The sequence below is a fragment of the Sinocyclocheilus grahami genome, unplaced genomic scaffold, assembly GCF_001515645.1.
Source record: "Sinocyclocheilus grahami isolate Dianchi unplaced genomic scaffold, SAMN03320097.WGS_v1.1 scaffold61.1, whole genome shotgun sequence".
NCBI lineage: Eukaryota > Metazoa > Chordata > Actinopteri > Cypriniformes > Cyprinidae > Sinocyclocheilus > Sinocyclocheilus grahami.
This window is the reverse complement of record NW_015505240.1, coordinates 2831079-2850679: the sequence shown is the minus strand read 5'-3', so window position 1 is coordinate 2850679 and position 19601 is coordinate 2831079. Positions and strand designations below refer to the sequence as shown.

The following is a 19601-nucleotide window of genomic DNA, read 5'->3' as shown; positions in this document are numbered from 1 at the left end:
TGCTTAAAATCTCCAGTCTCGATTCATTGCAAATGCATAAAAAAGAACAAACCCTACATTGATAGAGACATCGCCTATTAAAGAATTCACTTTTTGCTTTTCAAGGAAGAAGAAAGTCATATAGGTTTGGAACAACATAATACGGTAATGACAATTTTCATTTTAAAGTGAGCTATAAGTGAGCAAAAGTACATCTCAAGATCCAATTCCAAAACAATTCATGATTCAAGTCATTTTTACAGTGTTATTTTAGTATTGTTGTATTTATTCATATTGAGGCGTAAAGGCCTGCCTCATTTGGCGCAGATCAGATCATTTACAAAAAGCCACATCCAGCACTCAAAGCAAGAGAAAGTCGCCACCGGCCGCTGCCAGCATCCTCACCCCGCTGCAGGAGTAACAGCAGTCTGGCTGTTGCATCAACAATACGTAGCTGGACATGAATCCCGGCAGTCTGCGTGGCGTGCTGGATGTCAGCAACGCAACCTGGGCTCTGTCGGAGCGCTCTGTGCTGCAGCCCATGTGGGATTACCTTCAGCACAACCATGAGAGCACCTTGCGCTCGCCGCTGTTTCCCGTCATCCTCTCGGTGTCCATGTACCTGGTGCTGGTGTTCTTCTACACTGTGCTGGACCTGCTCGCGCCCACCTGGCCATCCATCCGACGCTACCAGATCCACCAGGACCGCACCGTCACCTGGTCCAACATCGGCTCCACTTTGGCACTCACCACATACAACCATCTGCTCTACATCTTCCCCGCCGCCATAGCCCAGTGGCTCTGGCGGCCGCCTGTGCCGCTGCCCTGTGAGGCGCCCACACTTACCGCCTTCCTGCTGGGAATCGTGGGCTGTACAGTGGTGTTCGACTTCCAGTACTACTTGTGGCACCTGCTGCATCACCGCGTCGGCTGGCTCTATCGCACCTTCCACGCGCTCCACCACCAGTATCGCCAAACCTTCAGCCTGGTTACGCAATACCTGTCTGCTTGGGAGCTCTTCAGTGTGGGCTTCTGGACCACCGTGGATCCTTTGCTCCTCCAGTGCCACTGTCTCACCGCCTGGGCATTCATGCTGTTCAACATCTGGGTTTCTACTGAGGACCACTGCGGGTACGACTTCCCTTGGGCGATGCATCGTCTGGTTCCCTTTGGGCTTTGGGGTGGAGCGCTGCGGCATGACGCTCACCATCAGCAGCCGGGCACCAACTTTGCGCCTTTCTTCGCTCACTGGGACTGGCTGTGGGGAACCGCGACCATGCCGGCTCCTGTGAAGACAAAAATACGGAAAGAAAGGGATGAAAAGGAAGCCTGAGGCTCTGCTTTCCCTTTCACACTCTCGCACTCATCTCTCTCTCTTTTCACTCCATCTGTCCCGCCCTGTCTCGCACGTTCCCCGTCGCTATTCATCTTCTTCCTGAACTGCAGATCAAGTGTCTTACTAACAAACCAGTAGAGAAGCAAGCAGCACATTCCCAACGAAAGCATCCTGGTCCTTGAATGTATAAAGTGTCTTTCTTGCAAATCTATCTATTTTTCTAAATAATAATAAAAAAACTCTTTAGCATTTAATGGCCAATTTGTGGAGTTTTGTGGCATATCTCAGGTTTGTAGTTTTGGCCTAATGTCTTTCAAAAAGATTACGTGTGTTCAAAACGGCTTGTATTCCAATGCTTGTTATTGTATTTTGACACTTTTCAATAAACTTGGGTCAATAAAATACTGTGTTGTTTGTTAAGTTTACTTTCAGCTCTGTTGATATGCATTTGAGGATGCTTTGCAACCTTTGGGGGAAAAAAAGGCACTGACTGTTAAAATCGTTAGAGAAGAGGAGCGTATGAAGTAACTGTGTGGCATGTTGGCTAACACAATTGGCTCACTGTGATTGCTAGAAAGATCTAAGACTACTTACATCATCACTGCTGCCGTTTGTGTTTGCTAATATAAATTCAAAATGTTCAAAATACAAACTACATTAGTTATTTTGAGCATGATAATTGGGTTGACATAGTCAAGGTAAAGTCAGCCTGGTCTCATGTTTATACGTAGGTATAAATACGTAACATTTACAAGCACAAAACGTACACTTTTGTACGTTTTTAGTCATGCTAAAACGTACAATTTAGACGTATTTCAACGTTTAAAACGTACAAATCGCTACGTATTTTTAGCTAAAAAACGTAAAAATATTTACGTATCTTTTATATCATTTAGATATTCATATCAATGCATTTTTATCATTTTATTAATAAGCGATTTCGATTTTTAGACCCCTTAACCTGCCCCCAAACCTAAACCTACCCAATTTATAGCGAATATGCATTTTTATCATTTTATTAATACGCAATTTAGATTTTTAGACCCCTTAACCTGCCCCCAAACCTAAACCTACCCATTTTATAGCGATATATATAAAGGATATAAAACGCAAATGACCGAAATCCACAGGAAAATAAAACTTTTAGTAACAATATAGCATTAACATATTTATAGTCGCTAATTCCACTCCTACCTATAAGCCTAAACATTTCTGGACAGTATAAGAAACATAACAGACAGATAAATGCAATTAACGTTACAATCATTTATTTATTGCAAAAATATCAAAAGCAGCACTAAAAGTAATCCAAATGACGATACGTTGCTCTATGGTCCTCTCTGGCGGAATACAGTAGGTTTGTGTGATCCAGAGCAGAATTGATGTTGTTAATCGCCGAAAATATTATCCAGATAATTTTCCTGATCCACTCCGTGAACTCGTGAAGGCGCGCGCGCATCATTCAAATACACCTCACCAGAAACACGGCATGTCGCAATCTGTGACGAATACAGGCGAGCATAGACATACGTAAGTATTGTACATTTTAGTGCCTGTAAAAACGTAAGTAAATGTACGTTTTATAGAACCACATTTTACGTAAAATACATACGAATTATCATGAGATCACGTTGGTAAAGTTTATTGGCACAGATCACCCAAAAATGAGTTTTTGTCATAATGTGCTCAGCCTCATGTCATTCCAATTTCATATTATTGTCTTTAGTTCATGAAACACAAATGAGATGTTCGCCAGAATGTCTGAGCTGCTCTTCCAGCAAAAGTGGATGGAGATTTAGCTATAAAAACGACAAAAAGCACTACATCCCAAGCTTTCTGAAGCCATAAGATACTGTATATGTGTGTGAAAAACAGACCAAAATTTAAGCCACCAGAGCTTTGAAATCATATTCACAATTGTGATGATGCATCATGCCTGGTTGCACATCATTGAGGCTTAATGCTATTGGTTCTCGAAAGTCAACTAAAAAACAAAAAATGTAGTTCATGCAAAAATTAAAATCATGTCATAATTTACTCACTGTTATTCCAACTCTTTGTTTAATGAAACAAAAAATCAGATGTTTGAGCTGCTCGTCCAGTGAAAATAGATGGTGTTTTATACTGCCAAGGTGCACAAAAAAAGACGAAAAGCTCAAAAAAATGTGAGTTGTGCACTATATCAAAGTCTTCTGAAGCCATGGGATAGATTTGTGTGAGAAACAGACTTTTTATTCATTTAAAAAATAGCATGCCAAGTGGAACATCACTAAGAATCAGATGTTTGAGCTGCTCGTCCAGTGAAAATAGATGGTGTTTTATACTGCCAAGGTGTACAAAAAAAGACAAAAAGCTCAAAAAAATGTGAGTTGTGCACTATATCAAAGTCTTCTGAAGCCATGGGATAGATTTGTGTGAGAAACAGACTTTTTATTCATTTAAAAAATAGCATGCCAAGTGGAACATCACTAAGACTGAACAATATTGGTCCTCATGTCACATGACCGATCACAATGTGGCAAGTTGCAACTGTAAATGACATTTCAAAACTTCATTAGGCTTAAAGAGACAGCTCACCCAAAAATTTGGTCATAATTTACTCACCTTTATGTCATTCCAACTCCATATTATTTTCTCTCTTGCATTAAAAACACAATATGAGATGTTCGTCAGAATGTCTGAGCTGCTCTTCCACTGAAAGTACATGGTGATTTATACTGCCAAGCTTTAAAAAAAAAGACAAAAAAGCACCATAAATTGGTAGACTTCCAAATCCATAACGTAGATTTGTGTCCAAAACAGAGCTTTGAAATCTCATTTACAATTATGGTAATTATAAAAAGGCTCTTTTTGAAGTCACATAACCAATCATGATATGGCATGTGACTTCAAATTAAATGACATTTGGGAACTGCATAAGGCTTAAAGAAACAGTGAAAAAAAAAAAAGATTATATTTTTGATGTTTAAAAAAAAAAAAAATATATATATTTTAAAGAATACGTGGTCTAAAGCATCATTTTATCTTACTGACTTTAAATGCACAGACAAAACACGGTTCAAAATATTTTCTTTGTGTTTGCAGATGAAAGTCAGTCAGATTTGGAACGACATGAGGGCAAATAAAAGAATTGAAATTTTTGTGGGAGCGATCTCTTAAAATTTTGCTCAGTTTCTCACACTAAGGTCTCAAACAGCTTCAGAAGACTTGGAATATAGAGAATGAGTCGTATGGACTACTCTTATGGACTGAAATGACAATGGGAGAGCATATATTACCAAATTTGAGAACTATAGAAGAGAGAACAATATATGTTCACACTTCAGGATATGGATGTCAAACCGGCCTGAACATACACCTCAGCATGGAGTGTTTGTTTTCAGCCATCATTCGGTTCTATGCCACACTATGTTATTCGACAGTTTTACATAAGAGAAGCCTGCAGAGAATCTGGGCTGAGATCAGTCTACAGCCAAAGTGGAGAGGCAATGCTAATTAATCATCTTCTCTTTCAGCCTCCTACTGATCCCTCTGGCACATGGAGAATAGCTCTCCATGCTTTAAAAGAGAGCGAGAGAGAGGAGAGAGAAAGAGAAATTCAGATCAAGTTGGCTTATGACACCAGGAACTGAACAATTTCAGATATGATTCTGGATTCTTCACAGTAAGATACCAGCATGCAATGTCACATAATATGGAAGACCTTTAGCATAGGGGGCGGTGGTGCTATCTGCAACCTTTGGCTCACCCGGAGTAGGCCAAACAAACAAACAAACAAACATGAAAATAAGAGCTTCGCGGCATTTGTGCGTGCGAGGCTGAGCGGTACCTGGCTCTCGTCCAGCAGTTCAGTATCTCAGAAAACCTTAGGCTGAGCTCTCTAAACAGTAAGTTGTTATCTGCAGCTCATCACAGGAAACACTGGAACATTTCCCATCAGGCACTGTTGTGGATGCCTCCCCCTCTGGCACTGCAACAGAGGGGTCCTTGAGGAATGTGGAAACTGGGAGAAAATGTGGACTGTGTTTTAAGCAAGTAGTTATGCAGGAGAGATAAGATGCTGCGACAAATCAGAGTTATCTGTGAACATCTGAGTGCTTTACATTTAACACTAGGATAGATCAGTCCCCCAAATTGACAAGAACTAAACTTGTATTATTTCTTGATTATATGTGTATTGTGCAAAGTATGCACATTTTATATATGCAACACTCTGATGACCTATTATATTTGCAATATACAGCAGTGCTGCACACTATACCGTATCCCACAATGCAATGCATTAGACTTCACCTTCCAATTCCACTATAGAGTAGAAGCAATATTAGTCCTCATCTCCTGTCAAAAGTCACCAAGACATTGTTTTACCCCAAATTGTATTATAAATGCAAAATAACTGTATTAATTTCCAAGATGATAAGTGAATAACTTGTATACAAAATTAATTGAGCAATAGAGCTACCTTTTGAAACGTTTATAGCTCAATATTGCATACTATTTTACATATTACTTAAAAATAGTAGGCAGTACATAGTATATACTGTGCAGTAAACAGTATACTACTGTAGTACTTTCTTCTGAACAGCCAATACATTAAAAAAATAAGTGCTGCACCTCTCAGATCTGTACAGTAGATGTCACTGTGTTCAATACTCTTCCATCAACGTGACTAATAGACTGAGATAAATGTCTTCACAGTAAAAGATAAAATTGAGAAATAGAGTACAATGCATTGTCATTTTTAACTTCAATACATTTAAAGGGGTCATATGATGTTGCTAAAAATAACATTATTTTGTGTATTTGGTGTAATGAAATGTGTTTATGCGGTTTACGTTTCAAAAAACATTATTTTCCACATACTGTTCATTATTGTTTCTCCTCTATGCCCCGCCTTTCTGAAACGTGTCGATTTTTACAAAGCTCATCGGTCTGAAAAGCAAGGTGTGCTCTGATTGGCCAGCTATCCAGTGCGTTGTGATTGGCCGAATTCCTCAACTGTGTGATGGAAATGTTACGGCCCTTAGCATACTGTGATGCCGTGTCCCGGAGCGACGAGACAAAACCAATAAAACCCATTATAAACGAGGCATTTGTAGCATCCAGTGGGGACATAATTACGGATTATAATGTCTTATACTGTCTTTTTATGTGTTGCGTTGCATCACGCCGCGTAAACATAAAACCATGTCTGCATTTGTGATTGGAGAAATGACAAACAACAAGCGCTACTGTCCACTGCTCAAAACTCGCGTTTGAATCGTCAGTGGTAATGACCAGTCTTAAATTTATAAAGAACATCTCTTTGGGTTTGAGACTTTAGTCTTTGCAACTTTAGGGATCTTATCTATTCATGAACAGCTTGTAACACTCCAAAGAGAAAGGAAAACTTTAAATCGCATCATATGACCCCTTTAAATTATTCCACATTATATAAATGTTATAGGGCCATCTACATTGTAGGCCTATTTTACACAAAAAGAGCGAATTAAAATTTGATTATTTTAAATTTTTAATTTAATGTAAAAATAAATAAACGAATAAACAACATAAGTCATGTTATTTTTTTTAAAATCTATGTTAAAAAAATTTTATGCTGAGAGTGTTTTGTAAAAAAAAAAAAACGTATACATTTTGGACATATATGGTAGACAAACATACACACACACACACATATATATATATATATATATTATATATACAGTATATGTATATCAGATTTGTTCATAATTGATGAATTTTGCAACATTGAAACTAGATAGATAGATAGACAGATAGAAAGATAGACATATAGAACAAAAGAATGACAGACAGAACAAAATAATGAGTGTGTGGGTTTGTGTGTGTGGGAAATGTGAATGCTTGGGACATGACCACCACCAACAAACCTGCTTCAGCATGCTCAGCTGAACAGGTTTGACCAGTCATTGTGTTTCTGCTGAACACAGACACAAAGAGTTTCACAGACTTTCAAATGAAAGTGTTATAATTAGTAACTTACAATGTTTTTTAAAAAATTAAATTCATGTTAAATACAAAGTCAATTGTATTAAAAATATTAATAACTCGTGCCCCCTCAAAAATAATAAGTGCATGCCCTGTTGCCGCCGGTTGTTTTTCATGTCCGCAGGTTAAAGCAACCCCCCAAAAACTTGATATTTAGCCCATGGAATGCAAATTTTATAGGTGAACCCCACCAAAAAATCCAAAATGTCAGCACTTACTTCCTACAGTCAAACCTGACTCACTAACACTCATTTACTCACAGGTTATAACGTATACCTGCCTGTCACAGTTTCATGTTTCTACTACTCTGCTTTATGTATCCCTGAGGTTTGTTCATGCTTGGAAAAAAGGTAAAGCTGAATAACAGGTTGGAAAACTGAAAGGGGAAAGGGGGAGGGAAGAGACAAAGAAAGAGAGCAGGGGGAGGGAGATGATAGAAAGAGAAATAACGTCTTCCTCTCTGTGCTGTCAGCGTTATGCAATAGGAACTTCACTTGCTTTAAACACTGCTGGTCTATCATAAACAGCAAAGGCCAAAGATCACAATCTTTTACAGTCTTTTAACAGCTAGTTGTTCGGTTCTTATACCTTAAACTATCTGTACTGGAAAACTTAAATAGTGGCAAGTACCACTATTACTCATACTTCAGGTTATAGATTTGACATCAGAAAAACATTATTAAACTTTCATCCTGCACCCTTTATGCCACAGACTTTAATTATACCTCAAATGATGTTGCTTTTTAAGGAAACGTTTGCTATTATTTTCCTAACTCATCCGAATTACAGTTGATGATAAAATGGGCTAAAATAATCCTATACTGCATCTGCATCTAAAGACCAAAGAAAGTGTTATTTTGAGCAAGTAGCCAAGTAGCATGGTAAAATTGTACCTAAGACACAAACATACTGCCAAGTTCTGCATGGGCAAAACAACTTAGGCTACATTTTCTTCACAATATGTAAATATCTAAATTTATTTGAACTAAGGTATTCAAATGGTCCGCAGGATATAGCGGGGTTGCCAGGTCTGCAAAACAAAAGTAGCTCAATCGTGTGTTTTTTCCCCGCCAGTCCGTTGGGGGTCCAAAATAACATTTCAAATCACTTTCCTATAACTAAAAACTAACAAACCCCCCCGCAACAACAGTGTACAGGTAGCCAAATTTCGTGGACTTGGCAACAGTGATCAGGAGTTTTGAATGGGGACAAAATATTTCGCAATGCAAATTTCGCTCATGTTCCAGTCAGGCGAATTTGCCGTGCAGACCAACAGAAAGCTGCTTGGTTTGAAAGTGGCTTGTGCTTCATACAACTCTATAGTGACAGTGGACAATATACATGTTTTACACGTGAAATTCGCTAATGTCACCTTTATGCTATGCACAACATAGAAACCTACATGACTTGTTACTGAGTTTACCTTCACCCACACCATATCATGCTACAAAAACCCACTTGTCAAAATGCATCCTCTTATCACACATCCAATAATTATTCCACTGATGAGAAACTGCAACCGAAATGCCATGAACAAGACCAGTGCGGTATCCATAGCAACATCAAAAGACAAACACATCTAGAAATGGTCAGGAAGCTGTGAAGTCAAGGATCGAGAATCTGTGTGTGTGAAATTGGATCATCGGAGAGTGAGACAGTGTGAGAAAATGAGGGAGGGGGAGACAGAGAGCTTGTGTATCTTATTTGAGACTGTGGTTGGTCGTAGCCCAGCCCAAGTAGGGATAACTGCAGGCTGGAGCAGTGGGTGTGGATAAAGGTCTTTCTAATTGGTTAGGGTTAGAGTTAGGAGTTAGTTTCTGTTGTAGCATTCCACTTACTCCGACCTGCAGCTACCTATGTCTCGTCTTACCCAGCCTGGAGGCTACCTATAATCTGACCCAGTGTTGCCAAGTCCATGTTTTTCCTGTGGAATTGGGCTACTTCAACATTGTTGACTCCCAGAGGCACATTTTTTATAATTGATACAATCACATGGGTGTGATGTGCGGTACATCACTAGCTGCTATTTATAACCAATAGCGCTGCGCATTATAACCAATCAGACACGAGTCTGTTGAGTTTATGAATGCAACGGCCAATCAGAGGCGTTCAGATGAGTCATCGATGAAACGCTGTGTTTTGTTCACTGCACGCTCGCTGACTGAATTCTACTCTCTGGCGAATTAATTCTCTCCTCAGAAACAACAAGGTGCAGATGTGCAAATGATGTAAAGTAAGATATGCATTTCACAGTGTAAATAGCTTCAGTGATTATAATAGGAGTTTTTGAACTCTGGCTAGACTGAAGTCAATGATAATATTCTTTGCTCTCTTTCTGTACAATGAAAGTGTTATAATTAGTAACTTACAATGTTTTTTTAAAAATTAAATTCATGTTAAATACAAAGTCAATTGTATTAAAAATATTGATAACTCGTGCCCCCTCAAAAATAATAAGTGCATGACGCCCCTGTTGCCGCCGGTTGTTTTTCATGTCCGCAGGTTAAAGCAACCCCCCAAAAACTTGATATTTAGCCCATGGAATGCGAATTTTATAGGCGAACCCCACCAAAAAACATGTATTTTACCCCCCGAAACACTATTGGGCTAGTTTTGAGAAGCAATTGGGTGGGTTTTGTTGTGAAAACCTGGCAACCCTGATCTGACCCCACACAAAATCGTCACCCGAGACAGAGGGAAATGTAAATGAGATGAATGGACACTTTTAGATATTGATGCTATTTAAGGAGCTGGAAGCCCGTTTCCACCTATGGGTAAAAATAAAAGGGTGATTGTGAAAGTTGAACAAATAAATACAATAACATTGCCAGAAATTGCAAGTCACAATTAGGGAAACAAAATCAAATTTGTGAAATATGAAGTCACTGCAAGATATACACTACTATTGAATAGTTTGGAATTTATAATAAAGACATTAATATTTTTATTCAGCAAGGACACATAAAACTGACCAAAAGTGAGAATTAAGGCATTACTAATATATTTCTATTTCAAATTAATTCTGATCCTTTGAGCGTTCTATTCATCAAATAATCCTGAAAAAACCTTATCACATTTCCCACAAACATATTAAGTAGCACAGCTATTTTCAATATTGGTAATAAGGAAATGTTTCTTGAGCAGCAAATCAGCATATTAGAATGATTTCTGAAGGATCTGGAGTAATGATGCTGAAAATTCAGATTTGCATCACAGGAATGAATGACATTTTCAAATATACTCAGATAGAAATCAGTTATTTTAAATTATAAAAATATTTCCCAATATTAGTGTTTTTACTGTATTTTTGATCAAATAAATGCAGCCTGGGTGAGCATAAGAAACACCTTTCAAATATATTTGTAAAAAATCTGACCAACCCCAAACTTTTAATCAGTATTTGGCGGAAACAGGTTTTTATAAGCAGCAAACTCAGGCAAATAAAGTTTCTCGGTTTTATTTTTAGTAGCTGACATATTGCTCATAATTTTCTGGACATAATAAGTGCTCCAGAAATTAATAATTCAATTCAACTCATGTGGCTTGTTGAGCAGAAGTATGCCATACTTTTCTAAGAAATCTGACCTATAGATTTCACCTGGTGGATGATATATATTTTTTTTACTTTTAAATAAATTCTATTTGATGTCCTATAAACTTCTCAATTCTCCCTCTTCAAAAAAAAAAAAAAAGGGCTCAAACCTGAAGAGACTCAAAGAATCAAAGGTCTAAAGCTAGTTAAACAGGTTTAGAGGGTTTCTGTAGACAGATGATGTTGTGAGTGGTATGCTAAATATTTGCTTTACTAGGGAGTGATCAACGGAGTACAGTGTGAATTCACTAGAGCTGCAGTTTCACTGATAAAATCAGACAAGCCAACATAGTCATTCATATTTCAATATGAAACATACTAATTCACTCTGCTCATTGTCCACACAAATGTTACTAAAAGTGTTCAACCAAAAGAATGTTAACACTGCGTAGCCGCAAAGATAACATCATAACATCAAGTCTTACTTCACAAGGTTAAGTTTCATAGTTTGTGATGATGACACAACACATGACTCACCTATACATAATGTACTGTACTCCACATGTGATCCAAGGTACTTATAAGAGACTAACAATTCAGCAGAAAAACAACATTTCAAAGCAAATAAAACATTTATTTACATGGAACTGTGCCTTTAGGGGTAAAGTGGGCTACGTGTCTTTACAGGTGCATTTCCTTGTAAGAGGTACAGTGACATCTGATAAACTAAGAGATTGTGATGCAATTAACAAGGTGTGAATGAAGATTCAGACACACTAAACTGACTGGGAATTCTAGAAATACATTTTTGAGATAATGTTAATAATTCAACTCATGTGGCTTGTTGAGCAGAAGTATGCCATACTTTTCTAAGAAATCTGACCTATAGATTTCACCTGGTGGATGATATATATTTTTTTAACTTTTAAATAAATTCTATTTGATGTCCTATAAACTTCTCAATTCTCCCTCTTCAAAAAAAAAAAAAAAGGTGCTCAAACCTGAAGAGACTCAAAGAATCAAAGGTCTAAAGCTAGTTAAACAGGTTTAGAGGGTTTCTGTAGACAGATGATGTTGTGAGTGGTATGCTAAATATTTGCTTTACTAGGGAGTGATCAACGGAGTACAGTGTGAATTCACTAGAGCTGCAGTTTCACTGATAAAATCAGACAAGCCAACATAGTCATTCATATTTCAATATGAAACATACTAATTCACTCTGCTCATTGTCCACACAAATGTTACTAAAAGTGTTCAACCAAAAGAATGTTAACACTGCGTAGCCGCAAAGATAACATCATAACATCAAGTCTTACTTCACAAGGTTAAGTTTCATAGTTTGTGATGATGACACAACACATGACTCACCTATACATAATGTACTGTACTCCACATGTGATCCAAGGTACTTATAAGAGACTAACAATTCAGCAGAAAAACAACATTTCAAAGCAAATAAAACATTTATTTACATGGAACTGTGCCTTTAGGGGTAAAGTGGGCTACGTGTCTTTACAGGTGCATTTCCTTGTAAGAGGTACAGTGACATCTGATAAACTAAGAGATTGTGATGCAATTAACAAGGTGTGAATGAAGATTCAGACACACTAAACTGACTGGGAATTCTAGAAATACATTTTTGAGATAATGACATTTTGTTTCCAGAGATACAGTTGAATTTAGAAAATGAATCTGCATGAATGTAGAAAAATATAATTCAAACATGTGCATAACAGACAAGAATAGTGACCTAATTATGAATATAATACAGTGAAACAATAAGGCATTGTGACTAACTGGCAAAAAATCATTGCCAATCAGGTTTGATACAATAGAAAAAATAAGAAAATATTAAAAACAGAACCAATTCTGGCTAAGTTAACGCACTTAAATTACATAGAATTTTTACACTTTTAAATTCACATTATATATAATTTCACAAGGTCCATCGGAACAATTTCAAATGTAACAACAGAACAATCTGGCTGGGATGCTTCTCTTCCAGTTTTACGCGACTACTTTGTCTTTGAGCTTTAGACCGAACGCTACAGAAACAGATTGTTCTGTTCAAACTCTTTGTGGCTCCTTAAGCTTTTGGGTCTCCCAGCTGAATCAAAATATCTTCATAACCACTTCAATCCACTCTCAGACAGCTTAAATATCATCCAATAGAGAACAGAGAGCATGAGTTTGAAGTTAAATCTTCTGTATATTCCACAGTGCCACTGATAAGTACATAAACTCGTGTCCATCATGGTCCATGTCCATCTGCTCTCAGCAGGTGCTGCTCTCCGTGTTGCCTGTGCTGGAAGTATACGTGTTGGTCTTTTTAGAATACTTCATCGAGCTGAATGAGACCCTCATCCTCTCCACCGTACGGCTGCTACGGCACAGTAGCGTGTTCTTGACGTGCTCCCTGAACTCATCCGAGACGTAATAGTAGATGAAAGGATCCAAGCAGCTGTTGAGACTGGCCAGGCACAGTGTGAGGACGTAGAAACCGTAGCCGTTATTGACCCAGCCGTTTCTCAGGAGAGCGTAGTGCACGACCAACATCACGTTACTTGGGATAAAGCAGACCAAGAACGTTACGAGCACCGTGATGATGAGAACCATGGCTCGGTGGCGGCTTTTTCCAGCGCTGCCCTCGACTGTGGAGTTCCCAAGCGAGCGAAGGAGCAGAATGTAAGCTGCGATGATGACCAACATTGGGATGAAGAACACAAGACCTGCCATCACCATAAAATAATAATAAGGTAGCTGAACATCCAGAAACGCATTGCCCGAGACAAAGTTCTTCTGGCTGACGCTATTGACATCATGGCAGGTGGTGATGTTGAGGTCCGAGAGTTCAACTGTTTGCTGGTACAGGTACAAAGGTGTAGTACTGACCCCAATGAAGATCCAAATACACACAGATACGATGATTGCAAACGTGTTGTTTGTCCTTTGCTGTGTGAGCGGGTGAGCGCAGACCCAGTACCGCTGGATGCTCAGACAAGCGATGAAGAGGATGGAGCAGTACATGTTGCCGTAGAAGAAACCCACGAAAACTTTGCACATCCCTTCACCGAAAGTCCAGTTATTTCCTTGTAAATGGTAAGCGATCTTGAGAGGCGTCCAGATAACAAACATAAGGTCAGCCAGCGCAAGGTTGCCCATGTAAATGGCAGCAGGATGAATTTTCTTTGACCGGAACAGCAAGACCCATATAGCCATCGCGTTGGTTGGCAACCCCACCACAAACACAATTATGTAAATAATTGGCAGGAAGATGGTTGTGAGACCGCTCTTTAGTGTATCTGTAACGATCTGGTCAAAGAAGAATTTACCTGATTCTTCATCATGCACGACTATTAAACCTCGTGCTTTCTCTCGAACTGAAACAAAACACATAGATTCACATTCTGAATGACTGCATCACAAATACAAGTACGTTAGAAAAACAAGTAGGCCTAAGCTAAAAGGATGTTAGAAACCTACGGACGAATTAAAGCGACTCACCTGTCTCCGCCGATGCAAAAATCACACACACGTAAAAAAACAAGAGCTGATATCTTGCGGAGTCAGCCATAATACGTGTTTCTCAAACTTCTCGGTATTTCCTAAAGAGGTATGAAAGTCCGGCTCCTGGAGCGTCGAATGAGCTCTGCTGTTCCTCTCCCTGAATTCTCTCTCTCTGGGTTTATTGGCGGGTCGCAACCAACTTCTCTCCCTGAATTGTTTTTGGTCGACCTTAAAGAAGGAAGGACACACCTTACTGAGAGCTCTAAGCAAGCCGTGTTCGCTTACCTGCGTGACGTCACACGCACGCACTCCAGTTTCGAGTTCTGACCGAGATCACCCGCGTGAGCTGAGTGGGAGGACAGAGAGACCGAGACTGTATGGTGTCATACTGAAACCGTTAACATTACAGTTTTAACAACAATGCTATTTAAAGAGTATTTACGTGCCATTTTAAGACTTAACTCTACATGTTCTTAACAGATGTACCCTTTCATTTGATTTTTCATCTTTATTTCAACAATCTCTGACATTACATTACCACTCCCACTTGTTTTCAGTTCACAATATGCAGTATTATTGTGAATAACACACTAAAACTACAATTATTAAAATCGCTAAAATAAACTAAAATGTATCCTGATATTAAAATAAAAAGGTGAACGTGAGGGACAATTAGACTTGTTGCCTTGGCAACTCAAATATGTTTAACTCTGTTGTGCTGTTCGAGGTCAAAAGTGACCGAACACCTGAAATGTAACTTTTTTTCCTCCAGTAAAATCAATGTAATATATATTTTGTTCAATCATTTTTTCTTCTTCTTTATTTTGTGTTTTGAGAGAATTTCATGATATTAATTAATATTTATGCAATAATTAAAATCTTTCCCCCATTGAAAATATTTTTTCCCCCTCCTAATAATTTAAATGATGGCAGTATTACACGTTAAAATGCATTTTTTGAAGGAAGATTAGTGCCATCTGTTGGGAGTAAAAAAAAAGAAAAACCTCAAACAACGATCATTTAGCTTTTTTCGAATCAAGTCCAAGTTTAAAAACTTTTTTTTTTTGGTGGTTACATAGCGACTGCCATAAAAGTTAGTACGATTCCGATGAAATTTGTAAAATTTCAAAACATTTTTTTTCGGTCTAAAATGAGGGTTAAGTATCCTAAAATGAAACTGAAACTGTAATAAAAATAAATATTTTGCAAATATTAAAACAAACTAAAATTCATACGAAAACTGAAAATATAAAAACAAAATCTAATCAAAATATGAATAAATACCATAATAGTATATAGATAATACTAAATCAACACTAACGACAACTCAGAACATGTAGATTGAAATGTACACTATGTCCTGAGGCTAATTTAAAAATGAATACACAACCTTTTTGACAAGGCTGCATAACTGTCTGTATTTTGTCAACACAATCAGATATTTATAAAAACATTTATAAAATAAAAGAAGTCTTTATCCTAGAGGTCCTTGTTTTCATATGCACCTACTATGATTTCAACAAGGCCAAATTGGCTCTGGTGGGCTTTGTAGTTTTGCATAATTTTAGGTATTGTGCTTATATTTTCTGAGTTCAACCACTCTGCCATCACCTATATTGTAAATAAGTTGTCTGAACCGTTTCATCTAAAGTGAATCATTGCTACACAATTATTTTTTGACCTATGTAACTTGTCTTTTCAATATAGTGTAATTTGAAAAAGGACAATGAACTAAATTAAATGCACACAAACTAAATGGTGTGTGTGTCGCAAACAACTGCAAATCGATTTTATGATTTGACTAGTTAAATAAAAAGTTGCTCTGTGGACTTTGGTCATATTCTACCCCCTGTCTGTCTCGTTGAGAAAACAAGGCCACATATACACACACAGCAAATCATAGGCAGACATGGAAAGACAAATTTATTGATCAATAAATGCAGGCCATTCTTTAAAAAAAAAAAGACAAATACAAAATACACCACAGACAAAACAACATTAAAACCTATCCATGTGCTTTGAAACCAAGTGGGGTACAGGTGTGCAATAATTATAAGATTATGCATAAAAATGAGACAATGAACGGTGCTACCATTCCAGCATTTAGTGCGTTAGAACACATGTGAATGAGGTTATGTATTCACACATCTAAAATTGGTCACCACTGGTGTGATTCACTCACAAAACATTTCACATTCTTTTAGAGATACTTGTACATGCATTTATGTAAATAGGAATAAATGCAAAATGGTTTCTGTAACAGGTGCTCAAAATATATAACAGCTCCAGTTATTCAGTCATCTTCCACCAAACTGGATTAAAGGTCATTCTGAGAAATCCCACTAAACCTAACAGACCAAACAATTTTCAGGTCTTAAAAAGGCAACCTGTAGTGACGTAATGGCAACACAATAATAACAACACTTCAATATTTCCATGCTGACTATGTCATCAAACAGGAGGCCAATTTGTAGTTCCAAGAAGTGAGAACCCTTGGATGTCCTTTTAAGGTCTTAAGATCTTCAATTTATGTGAGATTATGAAAAAAAAGATGTTTACTCGTTGACTGAATTACATGTTAAATGCTGACTAACTCAGTGCATGTTGTTCCTCCAGGCTTTACAACATTTAATAATAAAATAACAAGAGCTTATATAGTTTTCAAGATGTATTGTAGAGCATCAGAGCATAGCACAGATTTAAAACAGTTCTCTATCTGTCATTCTTAGTAGGAAGTGCTCTGCGTGTTTCCAGAGTCTGACGTGTAGGTACTGTTTTTCTTTGAATACTTCAGTGCACTGAAGGAAACCCGCATCCTCTGCGCGGTGCGTTCGCTGCGGCAAAGAAACGTGTTTCTTACATGCTCTCTGAACTCATCCGAGATGAAATAATATACAAACGGATCGACGCAGCTGTTGAGGCTGGCCAGGCATAGCGTTGTAATATAGAAGCCGTAACCGCTGTCCTGTACTCCCATCGAGAGCAGTGAGTAATGCACCATAACCATGATGTTACTCGGGGTGAAACACACTAGGAACATCACCAGCACAGTGACGATGAGGATGACAGCCTTCCTTCGCTTCTGAACGATGTTAGTGTCTGTCATCGAGCTCTTTAGGGCACGTAGCATCTGCACGTACGCCACTATACATATTATGCAGGGAACTATGAATCCAACAACACCCATAATCAGGAAGTATATCGAAGGGTAGCGTGATTGGCTGGGGCGAGTGACATCATGACAGGTAACGATATCCAGGTTTGTGACCTTCACGGTCTGGTCATAAAGAAAAAGAGGCACGGTAATGGCCCACACAACCAGCCACACACACACAGACACACCAGTTGCCAATTTGTTGTTCCTTTTCTGCTGGGAAAGAGGATGTACTATAGCCCAGTACCTCTGGACACTAATACATGCAATGAAAGCAGTTGAACAATACATGTTCCCGTAGAAGAAGCCCACCAGGACTTTGCACAGGGCTTCGCCGTAGATCCAGTGATTCCCGTTAAAATGGTACGCGATCTTTAAAGGAATCCAGATTACAAACAGCAGGTCTGCCAGCGCAAGGTTGGCCATGAAAATGGATGAGGGATGTTTCTTCTTCGTCCTGAAGAGGAACACCCAGATGGCCATAGCGTTGGCCGGCAAGCCCACACTGAAGACGATGATGTACACCACTGGGAAGAAGATCTGGGTGAGCTTGCTGTCCAGTACAGCAACAGCAGTGGACGTCACTGATACTCCATTCTCAGTTTCATCACCAGTAAAGCCCCTGTCTGTGTCAGAACCTATAGATAAAAATAGAATGACAGAACAATAGATTGATCAATGATAGACAGAAAGACATAATGATTCATGAATAATCAGCATGGGTCTGCATCAGCATGTAAGCTATGAAATCTGTCTACTGTAAAGGAGCAAACATGTCTGATGTGATCCACACTATTATTACTCATAACAAAGGCTATACTGTATACAGCAGCAAAAAACATGCATTACAAACCTCAGGCATTTTGTTATTCAATATTGGTACATACTTGATAGGTGAGGCAGCTATAAACAATGTGAAATCAAACTCATAGCCTGCATATATACACACACTGGTTACACAAAACATAATACATTTTTACATAATAAAATATACTGCTTCGTATATACACCACGAGTGCACTTATGTGTACCAGAAGTAACATGTACATTCAACAGAGGCCTAGAGCGTCATTAATATCTGCCAAATAGATTTAGGCCAGAGAAACATTAAAAGAATATGGAAAAAACGTCAATTGAAACACTTCTCTTGAACTATAAACAGGAAAACAAACTCTTACTTTGACTAGACAGGTTCACGCTGATTAAGAGAAGCAAAGCGGGAATCCAGATCAGTCGGTGCGCCATTATTCCTGCGAGATTAACTGGAACGATTGTATTTGTGGAAGCGTGGACTGTTTCCGTCATTAATGTTAACAGATTCAGCTCGTTTTTATAGTCAGGTGTGGACTGTGGAGCTCACCGTCCGTCAAAGACATGTGACCTCACCTGGGCCACACCCTTCAGATTCAGAAGAGCTGTGACCAGGTGACACATTTATATATGTATTTTATATATGTCTTCGGTTACAGCAAACACAAAACGTCAATGTAGGCTACCATTCATTTGTAAGAACAAATGCGCCCTGTTTAGTCACTCTTTAATTTCTGAATTAACGGGACTAGGAACGGGACTAGCTATAGGAAGTGCTGTCTCTTCTTTTCTTATGAAGATACAGTTAAAATATAATAACCATCCGCGATGTGCTCAGATTCAATTTGTATTATTATTTTAAAGTTATCAACATACCCGTTGGTAACCTTCTTGAAATATTAACCTAATTTGATTCAATATATTCTATAATATACTCTGGTTTTAAATTCAGTTTTAAATTTTTTTTTTATTGCAATTTATTATTCATTTATTAATTAAAAATGTCAAGAAAACAAGCCTAGCCTGAATGAAGCCTAGATTTTTTTTATTATTAATTTTTAAAAAATAAATCAGTACTTTGTTAGGGCATTAATTGTGGCACTCGAGAAATCACGCTGCGAAATTAATTCAAAAGGTGTGCGTTTTTGCGCCGATGCATTGTTAAAGGATCAGTGTGTTGTGCAATATTCACATATAAAACTTTAACGGCCAATAAAAAAATATTGGTATAGTAAAATTCTCTAATTCACAAGATCAATACATAATTTTTTAAACCG

At 38.1% G+C, this 19601-nt stretch overlaps 3 protein-coding genes across 3 annotated transcripts; 1 reads left to right on the top strand and 2 right to left on the bottom strand.

Annotated features, from left to right (window-relative positions):
* The first annotated feature begins 307 nt into the window (after window positions 1-307).
* On the top strand, window positions 308-1471 carry LOC107584572 (cholesterol 25-hydroxylase-like protein 2). Its single transcript, XM_016271261.1, has one exon. It carries the CDS (start codon window positions 440-442, stop codon window positions 1310-1312), a length of 873 nt encoding a protein of 290 aa, XP_016126747.1. The 5' UTR covers window positions 308-439; the 3' UTR covers window positions 1313-1471.
* A 10303-nt stretch (window positions 1472-11774) lies between these two features.
* On the bottom strand, window positions 11775-14675 carry f2rl1.2 (coagulation factor II (thrombin) receptor-like 1, tandem duplicate 2). The gene is made up of 2 exons (XM_016271260.1): window positions 14358-14675; window positions 11775-14233 (listed from the first exon to the last, which is right to left on the bottom strand). The coding sequence occupies exons 1-2, from the start codon at window positions 14425-14427 to the stop codon at window positions 13128-13130; spliced, it is 1176 nt and encodes a 391-aa protein (XP_016126746.1). The 5' UTR covers window positions 14428-14675; the 3' UTR covers window positions 11775-13127.
* Window positions 14676-16318: 1643 nt separating this feature from the next.
* f2rl1.1 (coagulation factor II (thrombin) receptor-like 1, tandem duplicate 1) lies at window positions 16319-18904 on the bottom strand. Its single transcript, XM_016271389.1, has 2 exons — window positions 18693-18904; window positions 16319-18152 (listed from the first exon to the last, which is right to left on the bottom strand). The coding sequence occupies exons 1-2, from the start codon at window positions 18817-18819 to the stop codon at window positions 17086-17088; spliced, it is 1194 nt and encodes a 397-aa protein (XP_016126875.1). The 5' UTR covers window positions 18820-18904; the 3' UTR covers window positions 16319-17085.
* Window positions 18905-19601: the final 697 nt, after the last annotated feature.